Here is a 27267-nt window from a genome sequence, read left to right on the forward strand (position 1 = left end):
AGAGACTGTGCGTGTGAGTAGAGACTGTGCGTGTGAGTAGAGACTGTGTGTGCGTGTGAGCAGAGACTGTGTGTGCGTGTGAGTAGAGACTGTGTGTGCGTGTGAGTAGAGACTGTGTGTGCGTGTGAGTAGAGACTGTGTGTGTGTGTGTGTGTGTGTGTGTGTGTGTGTGTGTACAGACTGTGTGTGAGTAGAGGCTGTGTGACTGTATGTGTGAGTACAGACTGTGTGTGTCTGAGTGTGTGTTTGCATCTGAGTGTGAGTAGAGGCTGTGTGACTGTATGTGTGAGTACAGACTGTGTGTGTCTGAGTGTGTGTTTGCGTCTGAGTGTGAGTAGAGGCTGTGTGACTGTATGTGTGAGTACAGACTGTGTGTGTCTGAGTGTGTGTTTGCGTCTGAGTGTGAGTAGAGGCTGTGAGACTGTATGTGTGAGTACAGACTGTTTGTGTGTGGGTGTCAGTGTGTGTGTGTGTGTGTGTGTGTTTCTACACCAACCCTCCCCCCACACTCTACCTCTCTCTTTCTCAAATATCTTCCCTCTCCCTCCCTCTCCCTCTCTTCCTTCCGCCCCCTCCACCTTCCTCTGCCTCTCCTCCTCACCTTCCTTCCCTCACCTGACCTTCCTGTCCCTCCCTCTCTCTCCCTCCCCCTCCCTTTCTCTCCTTCCCTCTCACTATCTCTCCGACTGACTCTCTCTCTCGCTCTCTCTCCTTCCCTCTCTCTCTTCCTCCCTCCCTCTCAGTCTCCCTCCCTCTCCCTCCACCCCTCGCTCTCTCCCTCCCTTTCACTATCTCTCCGACTTCCTCTCTCTCTCTCTCTCCCTCCTCCCCTCTCCCTTCTTCGCTCTCTCTCTTCCTCCCTTTCCTTCCCTCCCCCTCTCCCTCTCACTCCCTCCCTCTCTCTCTCTCATTATCTCACCCCTTTCTCTCTCCCTCTCTATCTCTCTCCCTTTCACTATCTCTCTCCCTCTCTCTCTCTCTCCCTCTCTCTCTCTCTCCCTTTCTTTCTCTCTCTCCCTCTCACTATCGCACCCCCTCCGTCTCTCTCTCCCCCCTGCCTCTCTCTGTCCCTCTCTCTCTCTCTCTCTCTGCTCCCGCTCTCTCTCTCTCTGCTCCCGCTCTCTCTCGCTCTCTCTCCCTCTTGCTATCTCTCTCTCCCTCTCGCTATCTTTCTCTCCCTCTCGCTATCTCACCCCCTCCGTCTCTCTCTCCCCCCTGCCTCTCTCTGTCCCCCTCTCTCTCTCTCTTCTCCCGCTCTCTCTCTCTCTCTGCTCCCGCTCTCTCTCTCGCTCTCTCTCCCTCTGCTTCACGCGCTCTCGCCCTCCCTCGCTCTTCCTTCCATTAGAGAGACCTGCCGTTTGACAGCTGCCGTCTGCTCTGCCCACAGTGTTCAACCAGGGAGACATCGGCACGTCCTGGTACATCATCTGGAGGGGGTCAGTCAACGTTGTGACCCACAGGAAGGTACCAACTCTCCAGCTCTTCACCCGCTTCCCCCCCTCCACCCCGCCAACCCACCTTTCCCAGCCGGTTCGGAGTTCATCGAAACGCTCTTCCTCTTCCCGTGTCCCCCCCCCTTGGCACCCGTCTCCTGGGTCTCCCCGCCTCACCCCACCTCGGCCGGGATAGCACAGCGATACCGCGTGGGTCCCTCAAGGCCTCACCGACTCTGCCACCATCCCAAGCGGGCTCCTCGTTCCCACGCGACCCCCCAACCCCGGGCGAGGCCAACGCCTTTGAACCCCTCCAGCACGCTAACCCACCCCCCCTCTCCTTCCCCACATCCCGCGGCTTGAGGAGGGGGACAGGGGGCTGAATGGCCTCCTCCTGTTCCTGTGTAACGGACTCGAGGAGAAGGAGGGGCTGAATGGCCTCCTCCTGTTCCTGTGTAACAGGCTCGAGAAGGAGGGGCTGAATGGCCTCCTCCTGTTCCTGGGCGACAGTCTCGAGATATCCAACTCCCAGGGGCAATCGAGAGCCAATGGCATTGGGGCACGGGATCGTGCTGTGCCCCTGTTGCCCTGAAACCAACCCCCACCCACCACCTCGGCCTCCGAACGCAAGCCCTCCGGCCGCGAAAGGCGGAGGCCAACGCGGGAGCGAGTGTCCCTCGGAGGGGGAGCGAGTGTCCCTCGGAGGGGGAGCGAGTGTCCCTCGGAGGGGGAGCGAGTGTCCCTCGGAGGGGGAGCGAGTGTCCCTCGGAGGGGGAGCGAGTGTCCCTCGGAGGGGGAGCGACTGTCCCTCGGAGGGGGAGAGAGTGACCCTCGGAGGGGGAGGCATTGGCGGAGGGGAGGCGTTGGTGGAGGGTCCAGCCATTAACGATGAAGGTTTGGGCCTGTTGTAGGGGCTGGTGACCACCTTGCACGAGGGTGAGGATTTCGGGGAGCTGGCGGTAGTGAACGGGTCCCCTCGATCGGCCACCATCATCCTCCGGGAGGACAACTGCCTCTTCCTCCGCGTGGACGAGCAAGACTTCAACCGCATCCTGAGGGTAAGGACCACCGTCCCTCACTCGGCCCAACCTTCACTCCATTCAGTGTCCCTCACTCGGCCCAACCCTCACTACCCCTCAGTGTCCTCACTCCCCTTCACCATCCCTCACTCGCCTCAACCCTCACTCCACTCAATGTCCCTCAGTCGCCCCAACCCTCACTCCACTCAGTGTCCTCACTTCCCTTCACCATCCCTCACTCACCCCAGCCCTCACTACCCCTCAGTGTCCACACTCCCCTTCACCGTCCCTCACTCAGCGCAGCCCTCACTCCACTGAGTGTCACTCACTCCCTCTCACCATCCCTCACTCGGCCCAACCCTCACTCCTTCTCACCATCCCTCACTCACCTCAACCCTCACTCCACTCAGTGTCCACACTCCCCTTCACCATCCCTCACTCACCCCAACCCTCACTCCACTCAATGTCCCTCACTCCCCCTCACCGTCCCTCACTCGGCCCAACCCTCACTCCTTCTCACCGTCCCTCACTCGCCTCAACCCTCACTCCACTCAATGTCCACACTCCCCTTCACCATCCCTCACTCACCCCAACCCTCACTCCACTCAATGTCCCTCACTCCCCCTCACCGTCCCTCACTCGGCCCAACCCTCACTCCACTCAGTGTCCCTCACTCCCCCTCACCATCCCTCACTCACCCCAACCCTCACTCCCCCTCTGTCCCTCACTCATCCTCACTCACCCAAACCTCACTCCACTCAGTGTCCCTCACTCGCCCCAACCCTCACTCCACTCAGTGTCCCTCATTCCCCTGTGTCCCTCACTCGCCCCAACCCTCACTCCACTCAGTGTCCCTCACTCCCCCTCACTCGCCCAATCCCTGACTCCCCCTCAGTGTCCCTCACTCCCCCTCACTCGCCCCAACCCTCACTCCCCCTCCCTGTCCCTCACTCCCCCTTACTCGGCCCAAACCTCACTCCACTCAGTGTCCCTCACTCGCCCCAACCCTCACTCCCCTCAGTGTCCCTCACTCCCCCTCACTTGCCCCAACCCTCACTTCCCCTCAGTGTCCCTCACTCCCCCTCACTCACCGCAACCCTCACTCCCTTCAGTGTCCCTCACTCCCCCTCACTCGCCCAATCCCTCACTCCCCCTCACTGTCCCTCACTCACCCCAACCCACACTCCCTTCAGTGTCTCTCACTCCCCCTCACTCGCCCAATCGCTCGCTCCCCCTCACCGTCCCTCACTCGCCCCAACCCTCACTCATGTCCCTCACTCCCCTTCACTCGCCCAATCCTTCACTCCCCCTCACTGTCCCTCACTCACCCCAACCCTCATCCCCTCAGTGTCCCTCACTCCTCCTCACTCTCCCCAACCCTCACTCCCCTCAGTGTCCCTCACTCCCCTCAGTGTCCCTCACTCCCCCTCACTCGCCCCAACCCTCACTCCCCCTCCATGTCCCTCACTCCCCCTCACTGGCCCCAACCCTCACTCCCCTCAGTGTCACTCACTCCCCCTCACTCGCCCCAACCCTCACTCCCCTCACTGTCCCTCACTCCCCCTCACTCGCCCCAACCCTCACTCCCCCTCAGTGTCCCTCACTCGCCCCAACCCTTACTCCCCCTCCATGTCCCTCACTCCCCCTCACTCGCCCCAACACTCACTCCCCTCCGTGTCCCTCACTCCCCCTCATTCGCCCAATCCCTGACTCCCTCTCAGTGTCCCTCACTCCCCCTCACTCGCCCCAATCCTCACTCCACCGAGTGTCCCTCACTCCCCCCCACTCGCCCAATCTCTCACACCCCCTCACCGTCCCTCACTACCCTCGCCGTCCCTCATTACCCTCGCCGTCCCTCGCTACCCTCGCCGTCCCTCACTCTCTCCAAACCCTGACTCCCCCTCACCGTTCCTCACTTGCTCTCACCATTCCTCACTCCCTCCCTCTCTCCCTCACTCCCCCCAAATCCTCGATCCCCTCACCGTCCCTCACTCCCTCTCTCCCTCAGTCTCCCCAAACCCTCGATCCCCCTCACCATCCCTCACGCCCTCTCTCCCTCATTCTCCCCAAACCCTCGATCCCCCTCACCATCCCTCACGCCCTCTCTCCCTCATTCTCCCCAAACCCTCGATCCCCCTCACCATCCGTCACTCCCTCTCTCCCTCATCCTCCCCAAACCCTCACTCCCTCTCACCATCCCTCACTCCCTCTCTCCCTCATCCAACCCAAACCCTCACGCCCCCTCACCATCCCTCACTCTCTCTCTCCCTCATTCTCCCCAAACCCTCACTCCCCCTCACCGTCCCTCACTCCCTCTCTCCCTCTCTCCTTCACTCCCCCTCACCGTCCCTCACTCTTACCAAACCCTCACTCCCTCTCACCATCTCTCACTCCCTCTCTCCCTCATCCTCCCCAAACCCTCACTCCCTCTCACCATCCCTCACTCCCCTTCTCCCTCATTCTCCCCAAACTCTCACTCCCCCTCACTGTCCCTCACTCTCCCCAAACCCTCACTCTCCCCAAACCCTCACTCTCCCCAAACCCTCACTCTCCCCAAACTCTCACTCTCCCTCACCGTCCCTCACTCTCCCCAAGCCCTCACTCCCTCTCCCCAAGCCCTCACTCCCTCTCCCCAAGTCCTCACTCCCTCTCCCCAAACCCTCACTCCCTCTCCCCAAACCCTCACTCCCTCTCCCCAAACCCTCACTCCCTCTCCCCAAGCCCTCACTCCCTCTCCCCAAGCCCTCACTCCCTCTCCCCAAGCCCTCACTCCCGCTCCCCAAGCCCTCACTCCCTCTCCACAAACCCTCACTCCCTCTCCCCAAAACCCTCACTCCCTCTCCCCAAGCCCTCACTCCCTCTCCCCAAAACCCTCACTCCCTCACACCATCCCTCACTTTCCCCAAACTCTCATTTCCTCTCACTGTCCCTCACTCAACCAAAACCCTCACTCCCTCTCACCGTCCCTCACTCGCCCAAACCCTCACTCCCCCTAACCGTCCCTCACTCTCCCTAACGCCTCGATTGATCCTGTCTCCCCCACACTCTCAGGAAGCGCATTCCAGATCCTAACGCCTCGATTGAACCTGTCACCCCCACACTCTCAGGCAGCACATTCCAGATCCTAACGCCTCGATTGACCCTGTCTCCCCCACACTCTCAGGCAGCGCATTCCAGACCCTAACGCCTCGATTGAACCTGTCTCCACCACACTCTCAGGCAGCACATTCCAGATCCTAACGCCTCGATTGAACCTGTCTCCACCACATTCTCAGGCAGCGCATTCCACACCCTAACGCCTCGATTGAACCTGTCTCCACCACACTCTCAGGCAGCACATTCCAGATCCTAACCACTCGCCGTGTGAGAAAGTTTCTCCTCGAGTCTCCATTGCTTCTTTTTCCAATTGCCTTAAATCTGTCTCCCTCTGGTTCTCGATCCTTCCACCCCAATGGGAACAGTCTCTCCCTGTCCACTCTGTCCCAGACCCCTCCTGATTTTGAACACCTCGATCAAATCCCCTCTCGACCGTCTCTTCTCCAAGGAGAACAGTCCCAGCGTCTCCAATCTGTCCACGTCACTGAAGTTCCTCATCCCTGGGACCAACCTCGTCCACCTTTCCCACACTCTCTCTCTCTCTCTCTCTCTCTTTCTCTCTCCAACGCCTTCAGGTCCATCCTGAGGCCCTGTGCCCAGAGCTGGGCCGGGTGCAGATAACCTCCTGGCTCTCATACTCCAACGCCCCTCTTGGTCTTCCCTAACAGGATGTAGAGGCCAACACTGTTCACCTGAAGGAGCTCGGCAAAGATGTCCTCGTGCTGGAGAAGTCATCTCAAGTGGGTCTCACTCCCGGTCAAGGGGTCTCACCCGGCAAGTAAGCAGCTGGACTTTCACGTTTATCTGTCCCGAGGCCAGTCAGGACCAGAAGACACAGGAGCAGAAATTAGGCCATTCGGCCCATCGAGTCTGCTCCGCCATTCGATCATGGCTGATACGTTTCTCAACCCCATTCTCCCGCCTTCTCCCCGTAACCTTTGATCCCCTTACCAATCAAGAACCTATCTATCTCGGTCTTAAATACACTCAATGACCTGGCCTCCACAGCCTTCTGTGGCAATGAATTCCATAGATTCACCCACTCTCTGGCTAAAGAAGTTTCTCCTCATCTCTGTTCTCAAAGGTCTTCCCTTTACTCTGAGGCTGTGCCCCTCGGGTCCTAGTCTCTCCTACTCATGGAAACATCTTCCCCACGTCCCACTCTATCCAGGCCTTTCAGTATTCTGTAAATTTCAATCAGATCCCCCCCCTCATCCTTCTAAACTCCATCGAGTTGTCGAGCAGGTTGGGGCCCTGTCCCCCGTTGGGAGTTTAGAAGAACGAGAGGTGATCTTATTGAAACAGATCAGATTCTGAGAGGAGGAGGAGGGGGTTTGACAGGGTGGATGCTGAGAGGATGTTTCCCTCCCCCTCCCCTCGTGGGGGAATCTAGAACGAGGGTGGGAGTGGGGCACAGTTTCTAGAATAAGGGGTCTCCCATTGAAGACGGAGACGAGGAGGAATTTCTTCTCTCAGACGGTGGTCAGTCTGTGGAATTCTCTCCCCCCCACCCCCAAGAGAGCAGCGGAGGCCAGGTCAGTGAATATATTCGAGGCCGAGTTGGAGATTTTTGATTGATGAGGGAGTTGAGGGTTTTGAGGGAGGGGAACAGGCAGGGAAAGTGGAGTTGAGGCCACAATCAGATCAGCGGTCAAGTTATAGAATGGAGCTCGAGGGCTGAATGGCCTCCTCCTACTCCGAAGTCACCGCGTCCTGAACACGTTATATTTACGTAGCTCCTTCCACATCCCCTGACACTCCCAAGGTGCTTTCCAGGAACGTTATCGGACCAGGTCGGACACCAAGACACAGGGGGAGATATGGGGGGACATGCAACAGGGAGTTTGGGCAGAGAGGTCAGTTTTAAGGAGCGTCTTAAAGGAGAGAGACAGAGACGGAGGTGGAGAGGTTGAGGGAGGGGATTCCAGAGCTCGGGGCCCCCCCAGGCAGCTGAAGGCACGGACGCCGATGGTGGAGCGATGGGAATTGGGGAGGGGGAGATGTGAGAGAGGCCGGAATTGGAGGAGCGCAGAGATCTCGGAGGGTCGTAGGGGCTGGAGGAGGTTACAGAGATAGGGAGGGTTGTAGGGGCTGGAGGAGGTTACAGAGATAGGGAGGGGTTGTAGGGGCTGGAGGAGTTACAGAGATAAGGGAGGGTTGTAGGGGGCTGGAGGAGGTTACAGAGATAGGGAGGGGTGTAGGGGGCTGGAGGAGGTTACAGAGATAGGGAGGGTTGTAGGGGCTGGAGGAGGTTACAGAGATAGGGAGGGGTTGTAGGGGCTGGAGGAGTTACAGAGATAAGGGAGGGTTGTAGGGGGCTGGAGGAGGTTACAGAGATAGGGAGGGTTGTAGGGGCTGGAGGAGGTTACAGAGATAGGGAGGGTTGTAGGGACTGGAGAAGGTTACAGAGATAGGGAGGGGTGTAGGGGCTGGAGGAGGTTACAGAGATAAGGAGGGTTGTAGGGGCTGGAATGTCCTGTAAGACCAGATGTGAAGTACTGTGTCCAGTATTGGTCTCCTTATTTAAGGAAGGATGTAAATGCGTTGGAAGCAGTTCAGACGCTCAGGGTTAAGTTACCAGGAGAGATTAAACACAAACGTTTTAAACATTAATTCATGGGTGTCTCTGGGCTGGGTCCAGCATTTATTGCCCATCCCTAATTGCCCCCTTGAGAAGGTGGGGGGTGAGCCGCCTTCTTGAGCCGCTGCAGTCCCCGTGTGGTGTAGGTACACCCACAGCGCTGTTAGGGAGGGAGTTCCAGGATTTTGTCCGTGTGGTGTAGGTACACCCACAGCGCTGTTAGGGAGGGAGTTCCAGGATTTTGTCCGTGTGGTGTAGGTACACCCACGGCGCTGTTAGGGAGGGAGTTCCAGGATTTTGTCCCCATGTGGTGTAGGTACACCCACGGCGCTGTTAGGGAGGGAGTTCCAGGATTGTGTCCGTGTGGTGTAGGTACACCCACAGCGCTGTTAGGGAGGGAGTTCCAGGATTGTGACCCGGCGACAGTGAAGGAACGGCCGATATATTCCCAAGTCGGGATGGTGAGTGGCTCGGGAGGGGGAACTTGCAGGTGGTGGTGTTCCCCATGTGTCTGCTGCCCTCGTCCTTCTAGACGGTAGAGGTGGTGGGTTTGGGCGGCGCTGTCGAAGGAGCCCTTGGCGAGTTGCTGCAGTGCATCTTGTAGATGGTACACACACTGCTGCCCCTGTGCGTCGGTGGTGGTGGTGGAGGGAGTGAATGTTGGTGGATGGGGTGCCCCATCGAGCGGGGGCTGCTTTGTCCCGGACGGTGTCGAGCTTCTCGAGTGTTGTGGGAGCCGCACTCATCCAGGCAAGTGGGGAGTGTTCCATCACACTCCTGACTTGTGCCTTGTAGATGGTGGACAGGCTCTGGGTTGAGTAGGGGGGTCTGAACTGGGGCGGGTGGGTGTATCCTCTGGGATTTGGAAGGTTCGGAGGGGGTGGTTCGATCGGAGTTTACAAGATATTAAGGGGAACAGAAAGGGGTCGATGGAGAGGAACTATTCCCCTCCCTGGTTGGGGAGAGTCTGGTACTTGGGGAGTGACAATGTAAAAATTCGAACCTGGTCTTCCCGGAGTGAAACTAGGAAACGCTTTGATGCACCAAAGAGGTGGGAGAAGTTTGGAAACCTCTCCCTCTAACCCCTTCCTTTGCCACCGGTCTCGGCGGACAGTATGATCCCACGGATGGCGAGCGGAGCCCGGGGAGGTGGGGGGAGGAAACGAGAGCTGGCGAGAGTGTTCATTTGCCTCTTCCCCATCGCAACAGGTACTCGGTGATGTACGGGACACCGGAGAAGATTCTGGAATACCTACTGGAGACCATCAGCCTAGACATGGTCTACAGCGACCTGGCAGGTACCAGCCGGGTCGGAGAGGAAGGCTCTCTGGGGCGGGAGCGTGTGGCCTGGGGTGGTGGGAGAAGGTGCGGGAGTGAGATCAGAGGAACTCACGGCACTCGAGGAGGCCACTCGGCCCATCTAGCTGGTGCTGGCCCTTTGGAGGATCTATCCCCAACCAACCCTACTCTCCCCCACGACCTCCCCCCCACCACCACATCCACCCCACCATATCTCCTCATATCACCGGTGGGTAGATGGGGTTGAGGGATACGGGGAGAGGGCGGGAGTGAGGGATACGGGGGGGAGAGGGCGGGAGTGAGGGATACGGGGGAGAGGGCGGGAGTGAGGGATACGGGGGGAGAGGGTGGGAGTGAGGGATACGGGGAGAGGGGGCGGGAGTGAGGGATACGGGGAGAGGGCGGGAGTGAGGGATACAGGGAGAGGGCGGGAGTGAGGGATACGGGGAGAGGGTGGAAGTGAGGGATACGGGGAGAGGGCGGGAGTGAGGGATACAGGGAGAGGGCGGGAGTGAGGGACACGGGGAGAGGGTGGAAGTGAGGGATACGGGGAGAGGGCGGGAGTGAGGGATACAGGGAGAGGGCGGGAGTGAGGGATACCGGGAGAGGGCGGGAGTGAGGGATACGGGGAGTGAGGGATACAGGGGGAGAGGGCGGGAGTGAGGGATACGGGGGAGAGGGCGGGAGTGAGGGATACGGGGAGAGGGCGGGAGTGAGGGATACGGGGAGAGGGCGGGAGTGAGGGATACGGGGAGAAGGCGGGATTGAGGAGGATGGAGAGAGGCTGGGATCCAGCGATACAGGGATAAAGTAGGATTGCGCAGGATGAGGAGAAGATGGGGATATTGTGCCCCGAATGTTCAAAGCCCCTGTTATTCCTTCTACAGAAACCTTCCTGGGTGATTTCCTGTTGTTGTCCAGTATCTTCATGCCGATTCCCCAACTACACAACTCTCTCTTCAACCAATATCCTTTACATTTCAAAATGAGGAATAGAAACTTCAAATGATGGAGGGTCAGTGCTGAGGGAGCGCTGCACTGTCGGAGGGTCAGCGCTGAGGGAGCGCCACACTGCCGGAGGGTCAGCGCTGAGGGAGCGCCGCACTGTCGGAGTGTCAGCGCTGAGGGAGCGCCACACTGTCGGAGGGTCAGCGCTGAGGGAGGGTCAGTGCTGAGGGAGCACCGCGCTGCCGGAGGTGCTGTCTTTCTGATGAGACGTCTAGCCATCGACCTGCTCGGGCGTCTGGCAAAGATCCCAGGGCCGCTCTTCGGAAGAGGAGCAGTGAGTCGGGAAAGATCCTTCGGCCATTATGGCTGCTGCTGGGATCTTGCTGTGCGCCTCGGCCAGCGGCTCGGGGCAGGGAGGCGCACTGCTCCGGCCGGTCAGTCTTCCTTGACCGGCTCCTCAGGTACCGGGCCGAGGCCGCTGAGGGGACGGAGGCGGAGAGGGCAGCCTACACCCTGGTCAAGAAGCAGAAGATCGTCCACCTCGTCGCCCAGTGGGCGGCCATGCTCGGGCCGCAGCTGCAGGGTGACCCAGCCGCTCGGAGACTCCTGGAGGTGAGACCACCGCACACCCCACCCCACAACCCCCAATCCCCTCCCCCACACCCCCACCCGCCCCCCCACCACCATCGCCACCAATGACCAGTCAGGGAAAGCCCTGCTTGACCGGTCACCGTCCATCCCCTCCAGCCAAGGAGACATTGGACCCGAATCTCGCTGCCTACATACAGGCCATTCGGCCCCTCTACTCCGTGCTGGTGTTTCTGCTCCACACCAGCCTCCTCCCCCTCCACCCCCACTTCATCTCCCCCCCATCACCCTATCCTCCTACCCCTCTCCCCGTCGTGTGTTTATCCAGCTTCCCCCCGCCTTCAACACATCGACGCTATTCACCTCGACCACTCCCCATGGGAGCGAGTCCCACATTCTCCCCCGCTCCCCGTGGGAGCGAGTCCCACATTCTCCCCCACTCCCCGTGGGAGCGAGTCCCACATTCTCCCCCACTCCCCGTGGGAGCGAGTCCCACATTCTCCCCCACTCCCCGTGGGAGCGAGTCCCACATTCTCCCCGTGGGAGCGAGTCCCACCTTCTCCCCCACTCCCCGTGGGAGCGAGTCCCACATTCTCCCCACTCCCCGTGGGAGCGAGTCCCACATTCTCCCCACTCCCCGTGGGAGCGAGTCCCACATTCTCCCCAACTCCCCGTGGGAGCGAGTCCCACATTCTCCCCCACTCCCCGTGGGAGCGAGTCCCACATTCTCCCCCACTCCCCGTGGGAGCGAGTCCCACATTCTCCCCCGCTCCCCGTGGGAGCGAGTCCCACATTCTCCCCACTCCCCGTGGGAGCGAGTCCCACATTCTCCCCCACTCCCCGTGGGAGCGAGTCTCACATTCTCCCCCACTCCCCGTGGGAGCGAGTCCCACATTCTCCCCACTCCCCGTGGGAGCGAGTCCCACATTCTCCCCCACTCCCCGTGGGAGCGAGTCCCACATTCTCCCCCACTCCCCGTGGGAGCGAGTCCCACATTCTCCCCACTCCCCGCGGGAGCGAGTCCCACATTCTCCCCACTCCCTGTGGGAGCGAGACCCACATTCTCCCCGCGGGAGCGAGTCCCACATTCTCCCCGTGGGAGCAAGTCCCACATTCTCCCCGCGGGAGCGAGTCCCACATTCTCCCCCACTCCCCGTGGGAGCGAGTCCCACATTCTCCCCGCTCTCTGGGTAAAGAAGTTTCTCCTGAATTGCCCCGATCGGATTTATTAGTGACCATCTTACATCGATGGCCCCCGAGGTCTCGTCTCTCTCCCCCCACAAGTGGAAACTTGTCACTATAAAGACCTCGATCAGGTCACCCCCTCAGCCCTTCTCTTTTCTAGAGCAATGAGCCCCAACCTGAACATGGGATCGGAGGGAATGGGAACAGGAGGAGGCAATTCAGCCCCTCGAGCCTGTTCCACCACTCAACGAGATCATGGCTGATCCTCTCCCTCAACCCCGCCATATCCCCGCCCTATCCCCGTATCCCTCGATGCCATCAGTCTTGGACATACTCAATGACTGAGATCTTCCACACTCCCCTGGGGTAGAGAATTCCAAAGATTCACCACCCTCCTGAGTGAAGAAATTCCTCTTCATCTCAGTCCGAAATGAGTGAGCCCTTATCCCGAGACTGTGTCCCCTGGTTCCAGACCACCCCCCCACACCCACCTCGGCCATGGGGAACACCCTATCCACAACCACCCTGTCGCCCCCTGTGTGAATTCTGTAAGTTTCAATGAGACCTCCCTCTCTCATTCTTTGAAACGCTAGCCAATAACAGACCCAGTCTCCCCCACCTCTCCTCAGGACAGTCCCACCATCCCAGGGATCAGTCCGGTAAACCTCCGTTGCACTCCCTCTGTGGCCAGTACAGCATCGAATAATGGGAAATAGGAGCAGGAGTAGACCATTCGGCCCTTCGAGCTCTGCTCCGCCAGTCATCGTGATCATGGCTGACCCTCTCTCTCAACACCGTCCTCCCGCTCTCTCCCCCTGACCCCTTCACACCTTTCGAGTCCAGAAATCAATCTATTTCCTTCTTAAATATATTGAGTGACTGGGGCCTCCACAGCCTCCTGAGGTAGAGAATTCCACAGGTTCACCACCCTCTGAGTGAAGACGTTTCTCCTCATCTCAGCCCCAAATGGTCTACCCCGTATCCTGAGACTGTGAGCCCCTTGTTCTAGATTCCCCTGCCCCCAGCCAGAGGAGACATCATCCCTGCATCCGGTCCGTCCATCCCTGTCCTAAATGACCCACCCCGTATCCTGAGACTGTGACCCCCTTGTTCTAGATTCCCCCACCCCCAGCCAGAGGAGACATCATCCCTGCATCCAGTCTGTCCATCCCTGTCAGAATTTTATACGTTGCAATGAGATCCCCTCTCATTCCCCTAAACTCCAGTGAATACAGGGCCCAGTCGGCCCAATCTCTCCTCATACGACAATCCCGCCATCCCAGGAATCGGTCTGGTGAACCTTCACTGCTCTCCCTCTAGGGCAAGTATCTCCTTCCTTAGGTCAGGAGACCAAAACTGCCCACACAGTACTCCAGGTGTGGCCTCACCAAGGCTCCTGTACAGCTGCAGTGAGACATCCTCGCTCCTGTACTCAAGTCCTCTCGCCATGAAGGCCAGTGCACCATTGGCCTCCCTGACTGCTTGCTGCACCTTCCTGCTTGCTTTCAGTGACCGGTGTCCAAGGACACCCAGGTCCCTTTGTACACCAACGGGTCCCAACCTTCTCCCCGCCCGTTCACTCTGTCCCGATAGACGTGGCCTCCTGGTTCCGAGCGCCGCCCCTTGCGAATCGATCTCGCGGCCGCTCGTCTGGCCGCTTCCCAACCCAGGCCAGTCTCGCTGACCTCTCCACGTTTTATTCTGCCCCGGACTATAAGGAGCTGGAGGCTACGGCGTCGAAGGACATTCAGCTGAGCGACACCATGAGTGAAGACGTTGGGGACAGAAAGAAACACAGACAGTAAGTGAAGGCGCTGGTCACACTGGTCTGAAGGACCTGGGAGATTTTCTCTTACGTTCATTCAGGGGGTGTGGGCGTCGCTGGGCTGGGCCCAGCATTTATTGCCCATCCCTAATTGCCTCTTGAGAAGGTGGGGGTGGTGAGCCGCCTTCTTGAGCTGCTGCAGTCCCCATGTGGTGTAGGTACACCCACAGCGCTGTTAGGGAGGGAGTTCCAGGACTTTGTCCCGTGTGGTGTAGGTACACCCACAGTGCTGTTAGGGAGGGAGTTCCAGGATTTTGTCCGTGTGGTGTAGGTACACCCACGGCGCTGTTAGGGAGGGAGTTCCAGGATTTTGTCCGTGTGGTGTAGGTACACCCACGGCGCTGTTAGGGAGGGAGTTCCAGGATTTTGTCCGTGTGGTGTAGGTACACCCACGGCGCTGTTAGGGAGGGAGTTCCAGGATTTTGTCCCGTGTGGTGTAGGTACACCCACGGCGCTGTTAGGGAGGGAGTTCCAGGATTTTGACCCGGCGACAGTGAAGGAACGGCCGATATATTCCCAAGTCGGGATGGTGAGTGGCTCGGGAGGGGGAACTTCCAGGCGGTGGTGTTCCCCATGTGTCTGCTGCCCTCGTCCCTCTAGATGGTAGAGGTCGTGGGTTTGGGCGGCGCTGTCAAAGGAGCCCTTGGTGAGTTGCTGCAGTGCATCTTGTAGCTGGTACACACACTGCTGCCCCTGTGCGTCGGTGGTGGTGGTGGAGGGAGTGAATGTTGGTGGATGGGGTGCCCATCGAGCGGGGCTGCTTTGTCCTGGACGGTGTCGAGCTTCTCGAGTGTTGTGGGAGCCGAACTCATCCAGGCAAGTGGGGAGTGTCCCATCACACTCCTGACTTGTGCCTTGTAGATGGTGGACAGGCTTTGGGAGGGGGGGAGTCAGGAGGTGAGTGACTCTCCGCAGGATTCCCAGCCTCTGACCTGCCCTTGTAGCCACAGTATTTATATGGCTGGTCCAGTTCAGTTTCTGGTCAATGGGTAACCCCCAGGATGTTGAAAGTGGGGGATTCAGTGATGGGTAATGCCATTGAATGAGTAGAGAGAGAGAGAGAGAGGGAGATGGAGAGAGAGAGAGAGGGAGGTGGAGAGAGAGAGAGAGAGGGAGAGGGAGTGGGTGAGAGAGAGAGAGAGGGAGAGGGAGTGGGGGAGAGAGAGAGAGAGGGAGGGAGATAGAGAGAAGGAGTGGGGGAGAGAGAGAGAGAGGGAGGGAGATGGAGAGAAGGAGTGGGGGAGAGAGAGGGAGAGGGAGGGAGATGGAGAGAGGGAGAGGGAGTGGGGGAGAGAGAGAGGGAGAGGGAGTGGGGGAGAGAGAGAGGGTGAGTGAGTGGGGGAGAGAGAGGGAGAGGGAGTGGGGGAGAGAGAGGGAGAGGGAGTGGGGGAGAGAGAGGGAGAGGGAGTGGGGGAGAGAGAGAGGGAGAGGGAGTGGGAAAGAGTGGGAGGGAGAGGGAGTGGGGAAGAGAGAGGGGGAGAGGGAGTGGGGGAGAGAGAGAGGGAGAGGGAGTGGGGGGGAGAGAGGGAGAGGGAGTGGGGGAGAGAGAGAGGGGGAGAGAGAGAGGGGGAGAGAGAGAGGGGGAGAGGGAGTGGGGGAGAGGGGGTGGGGGAGAGAGAGGGAAAGGGAGTGGGGGAGAGAGAGAGGGAGAGGGAGTGGGGGAGAGAGGGAGAGGGAGTGGGGGAGAGAGAGGGAAAGGGAATGGGGGAGAGAGAGAGGGAGAGAGAGAGGGAGATGGAGAGAGGGAGAGGGAGTGGGGGAGAGAGAGAGGGAGAGGGAGTGGGGGAGAGAGGGAGAGGGAGTGGGGGAGAGAGAGGGAAAGGGAATGGGGGAGAGAGAGAGGGAGAGAGAGAGGGGGAGGGAGAGAGGGAGAGGGAGTGGGGGTGAGTGACTCTCCGCAGGATTCCCAGCCTCTGACCTGCTCTTGTAGCCACAGTATTTCCAGGGCTGGTCTGGCTCAGTTTCTGGTCAATGGTCACCCCCAGGATGTTGATAGTGGGGGGACGGGGGGTGGATTCAGCGATGGTGATGCCACCGATATATCCCCTGGACCAGATGAGCTGCATCCCAGGGTGTTGGAGGAGGGGGCTGGAGAGACAGTGGGCATATTGGTGATCGTCTTTCAGGATCCTCCAGGATCTGGTAAGGCTCCCAGAAAGTGAGAACGGTAACTCCCGCTATTTGAGAAGGGAGGAAGAGGGAGAATGGAGAGCTATGGACCTGCTCGGTGACATCAGCAGCGAGGGGAAATGTCAGAATCTATCCTAAAGGACAGGATAGCCGGACATTGAGGAAGGATTGGTTAAACAGGACAGAGTCAACGTGGATTTATGAGGGGGAAATCGTTTGAGACCAACTTGTTGGGAGTTTTTCCTGAGGAGGTTACTTGTGGCTTAGATCAAGGAGAACCAGTAGATGTGGTGGCATTTGGATTTTCAGGAGGCTTTTGAGGTCAGTAAATAGAAACTAGGAGCAGGATTAGGCCATTCGGCCCTTCGAGTCTGCTCCCCCATTCATCATGATCATGGCTGATCATCCAGCTCAATAGCCTGCTCCCCGCTTTCTCCCCATACCCTTTGATCCCTCTCGCCCCCTCCAAGAGCTATATCTAACTCCTTCTTGAAAACATACAATGTTTTGGCCTCAACTATTTTCTGTGGTAGCGAATTCCACAGGTTCACCGCTCTCTGGGTGAAGAAATTTCTCCTCATCTCAGTCCTAAATGGTCTACCCTGTATCCTCAGACTGTGACCCCTGGTTCTGGACTCCCCCACCATCGGGAACATCCTTCCTGCATCTACCCTGTCTAGTCCTGTTAGAATTTTATAGGTTTCTATGAGATCCCCCCTCATTCTTCTGAACTCCAGCGAATTATAATCCTCAATCTCTCCTCACGTGTCAGTCCCGCCATCCCAGGAATCAGTCGCTGAGCTCCCTCTATAGCAAGAACATCCTTCCTCAGATAAGGAGACCAAAACTGCACACGATATTCCAGGTGTGGTCTCACCAAGGCCCCTGTACAATTGCAGCAAGACATCTCTGCTCCTGTACTCGAATCCTCTGGCTATGAAGGCCAACATACCATTTGCCTTCTTTACCGCCTGCTGCACCTGCAATGCTTACCTTCAGCGACTGGTGTACAAGGACACCCAGGTCTCGTTGCACATTCCCCCCTCTCAATTTATAGCCACTCAGATAATAATCTGCCTTCCTGTTTTTGCTACCAAAGTGGATACCCTCACATTTATCCACATTATACTGCATCTGCCACGCATTTGCCCACTCGCTCAGCTTGTCCAAGTCACATCAAAAATAAAACTGGAGCGCGTGGGATTGGGGGGGTGGTGACAGACTGGTCTGGGCTGAGAATTGGGGTGACCAGACTGAAGCCAGAGAGTAGGAATGAACAGGTCATTCTCAAGGCTGTTGCTGGTGGGCTACTGCAAGGGTCAGCGCTGTTCCCAATCTATAATCAATGATTTGAGATGTGGGGACCCAAGTGTAATATCTCCCGGTTTGGCTGATGAGACAAAACGAGGTGGGAAGGGGAGTTGTGGAGGAGGATGCAAAGGAGGCTTTTCAAGGGGGTTTGGACTGGCGAAGCGAATGGGCAAGAACGTGGAAGACAGAAGAAAATGTGCCTGAGGGTGATCGACTTGGGTAGGAAAATGCAGAGCGTTTCTTCAATGGCGAGAGGGTGGGGAGTGTTGATGTCCAAAGGGACCTGGGTGTCCTTGTTCACCAGTCACTGGAAGGCAGCATTCGGGTGCAGCAAGCGGTTAGGGAGACCAATGGTACGTTGGCCTTCATGGCGAGAGGACTTGAGTACAGGAGCGAGGATGTCTCACTGCAGCTGTACAGGAGCCTTGGTGAGACCACACTTGGAGGATTGTGCACAGTTTTGGTCTCCTTACCTAAGGAAGGAGATACTTGTCATCGAGGGAGAGCAGCGAAGGTTCACCAGACCGATTCCTGGGATGGCGGGACCCTCCTGAGGAGAGATTGGGCCAACGAGGCCCGTGTTCACTGGAGTTTAGAAGGATGAGAGGGGATCGCATCGAAACTTACAGAATTCTTACAGGGGGTGACAGGGTAGATGCAGGGAGGATGTTTCCCTGGGTTGGGGTTGGAGGGGTGGGTGGGTTTTAGACCCAAGGTGGGGACTGAGTCTCAGGAGTAAGGGGCGGACCATTTAAGGACTTGAGATGAGGAGGAATTTGTTCACTGGGAGGAGCGGTGAATCTCTGGAATTCTCTACCCCAGGGAGGCTCAGTCACTGAGCATGTCCAAGACTGAGGAGTTCTGGAGATTAACGGCACCGAGGGACACGGGGATAGGGTGGGGGAAAAGTGGCGTTGAGGTGGACAATCAGCCACGATCGAGTTGAATGGCGGAGCAGGCTCGAGGGGCCGAAAGTAGGGACGGGAAATCCCACAGTGGATGAGCTGAGGGCAGGGGCGGAGTTGGGGACTCTGAGGGAGGTGGAAATGGGTGGTCTTCACAACGGAGGGGATAGGTGGATGGAAGCCTCACGCAGAGGAATCGCTACACGTGTTCGGAGATTAAACCAGCTTCTCTCTCTCCTCACAGAGCAATGGAAACCGTGACAAACACAACCCCACTAATGAAAGTGAGTACCACCTTTCGACAGGAGCGTGAGATACCCTCAACGGTCCATGTGTGACGGGGACGGTGTAGAGGGAGCTTTACTCTGTATCTAACCCCCGTGCTGTACCTGTCCTGGGAGTGTTTGATGGGGACGGTGCAGAGGGAGCTTTACTCTGTATCTAACCCCCGTGCTGTACCTGTCCTGGGAGTGTTTGATGGGGACGGTGTAGAGGGAGCTTTACTCTGTATCTAACCCCGTGCTATACCTGTCCTGGGAGTGTTTGATGGGGACAGTGTAGAGGGAGCTTTACTCTGTATCTAACCCCGTGCTGTACCTGTCCTGGGAGTGTTTGATGGGGACAGTGTAGAGGGAGCTTTACTCTGTATCTAACTCCGTGCTGTTCCTGTCCTGGGAATGTTTGATGGGGACGGTGTAGAGGGAGCTTTACTCTGTATCTAACCCCGTGCTGTACCTGTCCTGGGAGTGTTTGATGGGGGACGGTGTAGAGGGAGCTTTACTCTGTATCTAACCCCGTGCTGTACCTGTCCTGGGAGTGTTTGATGTGGACAATGTAGAGGGAGCTTTACTCTGTATCTAACCCCGAGCTGTACCTGTCCTGGGAGTGTTTGATGGGGATGGTGTAGAGGGAGCTTTACTCAGTATCTAACCCCGTGCTGTACCTGTCCTGGGAGTGTTTGATGGGGACGGTGTAGAGGGAGCTTTACTCTGTATCGAACCCCGTGCTGTACCTGTCCTGGGAGTGTTTGATGGGGGACGGTGTAGAGGGAGCTTTACTCTGTATCTAACCCCGTGCTGTACCTGTCCTGGGAGTGTTTGATGTGGACAATGTAGAGGGAGCTTTACTCTGTATCTAACTCCGTGCTGTACCTGTCCTGGGAGTGTTTGATGGGGACAGTGTAGAGGGAGCTTTACTCTGTATCTAACTCCGTGCTGTTCCTGTCCTGGGAATGTTTGATGGGGACGGTGTAGAGGGAGCTTTACTCTGTATCTAACCCCGTGCTGTACCTGTCCTGGGAGTGTTTGATGGCGATAGTGTAGAGGGAGCTTTACTCTGTATCTAACCCCGTGCTGTACCTGCCCTGGGAGTGTTTGATGGGGACGGTGTAGAGGGAGCTTTACTCTGTATCTAACCCCGTGCTGTACCTGTCCTGGGAGTGTTTGATGGGGGACGGTGTAGAGGGAGCTTTACTCTGTATCTAACCCCGTGCTGTACCTGTCCTGGGAGTGTTTGATGTGGACAATGTAGAGGGAGCTTTACTCTGTATCTAACTCCGTGCTGTACCTGTCCTGGGAGTGTTTGATGGGGACGGTGTAGAGGGAGCTTTACTCTGTATCTAACCCCGTGCTGTACCTGTCCTGGGAGTGTTTGATGGGGACGGTGTAGAGGGAGCTTTACTCTGTATCTAACCCCGTGCTGTACCTGTCCTGGGAGTGTTTGATGGGGACGGTGTAGAGGGAGCTTTACTCTGTATCTAACCCCGTGCTGTACCTGTCCTGGGAGTGTTTGATGGGGACGGTGTAGAGGGAGCTTTACTCTGTATCTAACCCCGTGCTGTACCTGTCCTGGGAGTGTTTGATGGGGACGGTGTAGAGGGAGCTTTACTCTGTATCTAACCCCGTGCTGTACCTGTCCTGGGAGTGTTTGATGGGGACGGTGTAGAGGGAGCTTTACTCTGTATCTAACCCCGTGCTGTACCTGTCCTGGGAGTGTTTGATGGGGACGGTGTAGAGGGAGCTTTACTCTGTATCTAACCCCGTGCTGTACCTGTCCTGGGTGTGTTTGATGGGGACGGTGTAGAGGGAGCTTTACTCTGTATCTAACCCCGTGCTGTACCTGTCCTGGGAGTGTTTATATTTTGGGCTTTGCACTGTAGGATGGATAATATTCCTGTCGGAAGCATTACCGATCTCAATCTTTCCACAGCTCAGGAACAGTTTGAACAGGTTTACAAGTCTGGAAGATGATGCTGTGAACACCCAGCAGTTAAGGGCAAGCAGTGAAAGTAGGTTAAATACCTCCTCCCACCACCACATAAAAAAACTGGTCAAACAACATTGACCCTCCGACAGTGCGGCGCTCCCTCAGCGCTGACCCTCCGACAGCGCGGCGCTCCCTCAGCGCTGACCCTCCGACAGTGCAGCGCTCCCTCAGCACTGACCCTCCGACAGCGCGGCGCTCCCTCAGCGCTGACCCCCCGACAGCGCGGTGCTCCCTCAGCGCTGACCCTCCGACAGTGCGGCGCTCCCTCAGCACTGACCCTCCGACAGTGTGGGACTATTTATTACGGGAAACGCACTCTTGTCTGATGCGTCGGGCCTGATACGCCTCGTTCCCCTGTCGTACTGACCCTTCCCTCGTCTCTCTCTCTCTCTCTCTCCCAGTTGTTTACCAGATACACCGCGCGGACCATTCCCAGGTTCGGCTGCTGATGCCGGTAAACGCGTCTGTGCAGGACCTGATCTCTGTCCTGGAGGACGACTGCGGGGACCAAGGGGAACACGTTATGGTTCAGCTGAGCTCAGCTGGGGGTAAGTCCGGACCCAGCACTCGAGGAGCCCGACACCATCCAGCGGACAAACCATCATCTGCTCCATCAATGACCCTCCCTCCATCGAATGGTCGGAACTGGGGTGATGTTCGCTGACGATTGTACAATGTTCAGCGCCCCGAGCAAAACTGGGGTCAATGGGAATCGGGGGGAAAACTCTCCGCTGGTTGGAGTCATACCGAGCACAAAGGAAGATGGTTGTGGTTGTTGGAGGTCAATCATCTCAGCTCCAGGACATCACTGCAGGAGTTCCTCAGGGTTAGTGTCCTCGGCCCAACCATCTTCAGCTGCTTCATCAGTGACCTTCCTTCCATCAGGGTCAGAAGTGGGGATGTTCGCTGATGATTGCACAATGTTCAGCACCATTCGCAACTCCTCAGATACTGAAGCAGCCCCGTGTCCAAATGCAGCAAGACCTGGACAATATCCAGGCTTGGGGCTGACCAGTGGCAAGTAACATTCGCGCCACACAAGTGCCAGGCAATGACCATCTCCAACAAGAGAGAATCCAACCATCTCCCCCTTGACGTTCAATGGCATCACCAGCACTGAATCCCCCGCTATCAACATCCTGGGGGTTACCATTGACCAGAAACTGAACTGGGACCAGCCATATAAATACTGTGGCTACAAGAGCAGGTCAGAGGCTGGGAATCCTGCAGAGAGTCACTCACCTCCTGACTCCCCCCCAAAGCCTGTCCACCATCTACAAGGCACAAGTCAGGAGTGTGATGGAACATTCCCCACTTGCCTGGATGAGTGCGGCTCCCACAACACTCGAGAAGCTCGACACCGTCCAGGACAAAGCAGCCCCGCTCGATGGGGCACCCCATCCACCAACATTCACTCCCTCCACCACCACCGACGCACATGGGCAGCAGTGTGTGTACCATCTACAAGATGCACTGCAGCAACTCACCAAGGGCTCCTTCGACAGCGCCGCCCAAACCCATGACCTCTACCGTCTAGAAGGACGAGGGCAGCAGACACACGGGGAACACCACCACCTGCAAGTTCCCCCTCCCGAGCCACTCGCCATCCCGACTTGGGAATATATCGGCCGTTCCTTCACTGTCGCCGGGTAAAAATCCTGGAACTCCCACCCTAACAGCGCCATGGGTGTACCTACACCACACGGACAAAATCCTGGAGCTCCCTCCCTAACAGCGCCATGGGTGTACCTACACCACACAGACAAAATCCTGGAACTCCCTCGCTAACAGCGATGTGGGTATGATGTTGGTTAACAAACATTGGCCCAGCCAGAGATGCCTGTGAAAGATTAATCAATCTTCACATTCTGGGGGTGGGGAAGAGGCAGACAATTACTCCTCACTCAATGAGTTGGGCTTCAAGTAAGCAACTCACGGGGAACTTTACAAAAGACCGCTTCGGCCACCACTGGAGGATTGCAGCCAGTCTACAACTGTGGGAGAAGGTGAGGGCCTTGGAGAGGGATTGGGAGAGATTCACGAGAACGGTGCCCAGGATGAGGGACTTGGTTCCCTTGGGATAGATTGGAAGAGCTGGGATTGTAGGGTGGATGCTGAGAGGATGTTTCCAACCTCCCCCCACAATTCATGGGGGAATCTAGAATGAGGGGGGGAGGGGGGCACAGTTTCTAGAATAAGGGGTCTCCCATTGAAGACGGAGATGAGGAGGAATTTCTTCTCTCAGAGGGTGGTCAGTCTGTGGAATTCTCTCCCCCCAGAGAGCAGCGGAGGCCGGGTCAGTGAATATATTCGAGGCTGAGTTAGACGGGTTTCTGATCGATGAGGGAGTCAAGGGTTATCGGGGGGGTGGGGGTGAAGGACAGGCGGGAAAGTGGAGTTGAGGCCACAATCAGATCAGCTGTGACCTTGTTGAATGGGGTGGGGCAGCAGGACCGAGGGGCAGAATGGCCTCCTCTTGCTCTTTCTCAATGTTCTTCCGATCACCTCGATGTGAAGGAATGACCCTGAATGTTTCTCTCCCAGACATAGTGGAACTGAGGCCAAATGATCGATGTGTCTATACGTCAATGGGGCTGAATGATCGTCTCTATTTCTGTACCAGGGAACAGAGAGAAACACTGGTAAATGTCTCAATTATCTGGAGTTCACCCAGCTCAGTGTCTAACCCGCCCAGCTCCATGTCTAACCCGCCCAGTTCCATGTCTAACACCCCCAGCTCAGTGTCTAACCCCCCCCCACCAGCTCAGTGTCTAACCCGCCCCCAGCTCAGTGTCTAACCCGCCCCCAGCTCAGTGTCTAACCCGCCCCCAGCTCAGTGTCTAACCCGCCCCCAGCTCAGTGTCTAACCCGCCCCCAGCTCAGTGTCTAACCCGCCCCCAGCTCAGTGTCTAACCCGCCCCCAGCTCAGTGTCTAACCCGCCCAGTTCCACGCCTAACCTGCCGAGTTCAACGTCTAACCCGCCCAGCTCAATGTCAAACTCTCCCCAACTCCACATCGCACTCTCCCCAACTCCACATCGAACTCTCCCCAACCCAACATCGAACTCTCCCCAACTCAACATCGAACTCTCCCCAACCCAACATCGCACTCTCCCCAACCCAACATCGAACTCTCCCCAGCCCAACATCGAACTCTCCCCAACTCCACATCGAACTCTCCCCAGCCCAACATCGAACTCTCCCCAACCCAACATCGAACTCTCCCCAACCCAACATCGAACTCTCCCCAGCCCAACATCGAACTCTCCCCAACCCAACATCGAACTCTCCCCAGCCCAACATCGAACTCTCCCCAACCCAACATCGAACTCTCCCCAACCCAACATCGAACTCTCCCCAACTCAACATCGAACTGTCCCCAACCCAACATCGAACTCTCCCCAACCCAACATCGAACTCTCCCCAACCCAACATCGAACTCTCCCCAACCCAACATCGAACTCTCCCCAACCCAACATCGAACTCTCCCCAACTCAACATCGAACTCTCCCCAACCCAACATCGAACTCTCCCCAACCCAACATCGAACTCTCCCCAACCCAACATCGAACTGTCCCCAACTCAACATCGAACTGTCCCCAACTCAACATCGACCTCTCCCCAACTCCACATCGACCTCTCCCCAACCCAACATCGAACTCTCCCCAACCCAACATCGAACTCTCCCCAACTCAACATCGAACTGTCCCCAACTCAACATCGAACTCTCCCCAACCCAACATCGAACTCTCCCCAACTCAACATCGAACTCTCCCCAACCCAACATCGAACTCTCCCCAACTCAACATCGAACTGTCCCCAACTCAACATCGACCTCTCCCCAACTCCACATCGACCTCTCCCCAACTCCACATCGAACTCTCCCCAACCCAACATCGAACTCTCCCCAACCCAACATCGAACTCTCCCCAACCCAACATCGAACTCTCCCCAACTCCACATCGAACTCTCCCCAACCCAACATTGAACTCTCCCCAACTCAACATCGAACTCTCCCCAACCCAACATCGAACTTTCCCACTCATCGCACTCATTGACCTCAACATGATCTACCAACCCCCACCATCATCCATCTCCCAACATCTCATTCACCCAACCCAATATCCCCCTCACCTTGTCTGATCTAAGGTTGTCCCTTCTCCAGTCCTTGCTGTACTACCTCTTCCACATTCCCATAGCGACCCATGGCTGCACTCTCCCTTTGTCTGCTGTCAATGTTAGAACTCGATCTGTTGATTCCAGCCTCGTTGGGTTACCGATGTAATGGGCAGTCAATGTTCCTCAGGCACCACACCCAGAGCAGCAGCAGCCAACCTCAGGCACCCAGACAACCCTAGAGGGCTTCAGCTCCAAGGAACTGGCCAATCACCTGACCGAATATGACTGGGAGCTCTTCAACTGTGTCCACGAGGTAAATATCAGGTCTTTAAAGGAATAACAGGGCTGCCCCTGTCCCTCGATGGTGCGCTCTTGATCTCTGAGACCCAACGGAGCCCCTGCTGACTGAGTGCCGCGCTGTCGGAGGGTCAGTGCTGAGGGAGCGCCGCGCTGTCGGAGGGTCAGCGCTGAGGGAGCGCCGCTCTGTCGGATGGTCAGCGCTGAGGGAGCGCCGCTCTGTTGGAGGGTCAGTGCTGAGGGAGCGCCGCACTGTCGGGAGGGTCAGTGCTGAGGGAGCACCGCACTGTCGGAGGGTTCCGCGTTTCCTAAGTAACAACAGTGACCACACAATAAAAAGGAAGGTCCCTCATTGGTTGTGAAGCGATTTGGGATGTTCATGGGTGGTAACTACCTCTGGAGAAATCGGAGAGCTCTTCTCTGTCTCTCTCTCTGTACCCCACTCCCTCTCTCCGTCTCCCTCTCTCTCTCTCCCCCACTCCCTCTCCCTCCCTCTCCCTCTCCCTCTCCCTCTCCCTCTCCCTCTCTCTCTCCCTCTCCCTCTCCGTCTCCCTCTCCCTCTCTCTCTCTCTCTCTCTCTCCCACACTCCCTCTCCCTCTCTTTCCATCTCCCTCTCTCTCTTGTTCTCTCCCTCTCTCTCTCTACTCATTCAATGGCATTACCATCGCTGAATCCCAAATTATCAACATCCTGGGGGTTACCATTGACCAGAAACTGAGCTGGACCAGCCATATAAATACTGTGGCTACAAGAGCAGGACAGAGGCTGGGAATCCTGCCGAGAGTCACTCACCTCCTGACTCCCCCAAAGCCTGTCAACCATCTACAAGGCACAAGTCAGGAGTGTGATGGGACACTCCCCACTTGCCTGGATGAGTGCTGCTCCCACAACACTCGAGAAGCTCAACACCGTCCAGGACAAAGCAGCCCCTGCTCGATGGGGCTCCCCATCCACCAACATTCACTCCCTCCACCACCACCACCGACGCACAGGGGCAGCAGTGTGTGTACCATCTACAAGATGCACTGCAGCAACTCGCCAAGGCTCCTTCGACAGCGCCGCCCAAACCCACCACCTCTACCGTCTAGAAGGACGAGGGCAGCAGACACATGGGGAACACCACCACCTGCAAGTTCCCCCTCCCGAGCCACTCACCGTCCCGACTTGGGAATATAATCGGCTGTTCCTTCACTGTCGCCGGGTCAAAATCCTGGAACTCCCTCCCTAACAGCGCTGTGGGCGTACCTACACCACACGGGACAAAATCCTGGAACTCCCTCCCTAACAGCGCCGTGGGTGTACCTACACCACACACGGGGACTGCAGCGGCTCAAGAAGAGGGCTCACCACCACCCCTACCTTCTCAAGGGGTCAATTAGGGATGGGTGACAAAGGCTGGGCCCAGCCCAGCGACGCCCACGTCCTACGAACAGAGGGAGAAGAAAAGCAGCCCTCATTGCTGACCAAAGGGATTGTGGTGGAATTGGGGTGGGGGGGAGAGGAACGCAGTAAGCGTGGAGGCCGCCATTGATTGTGATCCCCCCACCCACCCCACGCCTGCAGGTGGAGCTGATCCGCTACGTCATTGGGGAGCGAGCGCCTGTCAGTGGAACCACGGCCAACCTGGAGAGATACCTGCAAAGGTTCAACACCATCCAGTACTGGACGGCCACCGAGATCTGCCTGTGCGGCAACCTGGGCAAGCGTGCCCTGCTACTCAAGAAGTTCATCAAAATTGCAGCCTGGTGGGTACGCGGGAGGGTATGGGGGAGCGGGGAGTGGGGTGAGAGAGTGAGAGAGAGAGAGAGAGACCAGAACTCGGGCACCATCGATATAAGACGGTCACTAATTGATCCAATCGGGAGGGGCGGAATTCAGGACGAACTTCTTTACCCAGAGAGCGGGGAGAATGTGGGACTGGGAGTGTTTGATGGGGACAGTGTAGAGGGAGCTTTACTCTGTATCTAACCCCGTGCTGTACCTGTCCTGGGAGTGTTTGATGGGGACGGTGTAGAGGGAGCTTTACTCTGTATCTAACCCCGTGCTGTACCTGTCCTGGGAGTGTTTGATGGGGGACAGTGTAGAGGGAACTTTACTCTGTATCTAACCCCGTGCTGTACCTGTCCTGGGAGTGTTTGATGGGGGACGGTGGAGAGGGAGCTTTACTCTGTATCTAACCCCGTGCTGTCCCTGTCCTGGGAGTGTTTGATGGGGTTGGTGTAGAGGGAGCTTTACTCTGTATCTAACCCCGTGCTGTACCTGTCC

General features: G+C 57.3%; 1 protein-coding gene across 1 annotated transcript in view; it reads left to right on the forward strand.

The window, feature by feature from the left end:
* Positions 1–1387: 1387 nt before the first annotated feature.
* The window catches only part of LOC144676970 (rap guanine nucleotide exchange factor 3-like), a gene marked incomplete at both ends in the record, with an annotated part of 40479 nt that continues 14599 nt past the window's right edge, over positions 1388–27267 (forward strand). The window contains 12 exon segments of the mRNA XM_078537235.1: positions 1388–1464; positions 2345–2491; positions 6217–6326; positions 9339–9427; positions 10316–10394; positions 10838–10988; positions 13868–13950; positions 18565–18629; positions 20987–21133; positions 23130–23227; positions 24892–25017; positions 26566–26747. Coding sequence (XP_078393361.1) covers positions 1388–1464; positions 2345–2491; positions 6217–6326; positions 9339–9427; positions 10316–10394; positions 10838–10988; positions 13868–13950; positions 18565–18629; positions 20987–21133; positions 23130–23227; positions 24892–25017; positions 26566–26747 — 1354 coding nt within the window.

The sequence above is a fragment of the Cetorhinus maximus genome, unplaced genomic scaffold, assembly GCF_964194155.1.
Source record: "Cetorhinus maximus unplaced genomic scaffold, sCetMax3.hap1.1 HAP1_SCAFFOLD_2084, whole genome shotgun sequence".
NCBI lineage: Eukaryota > Metazoa > Chordata > Chondrichthyes > Lamniformes > Cetorhinidae > Cetorhinus > Cetorhinus maximus.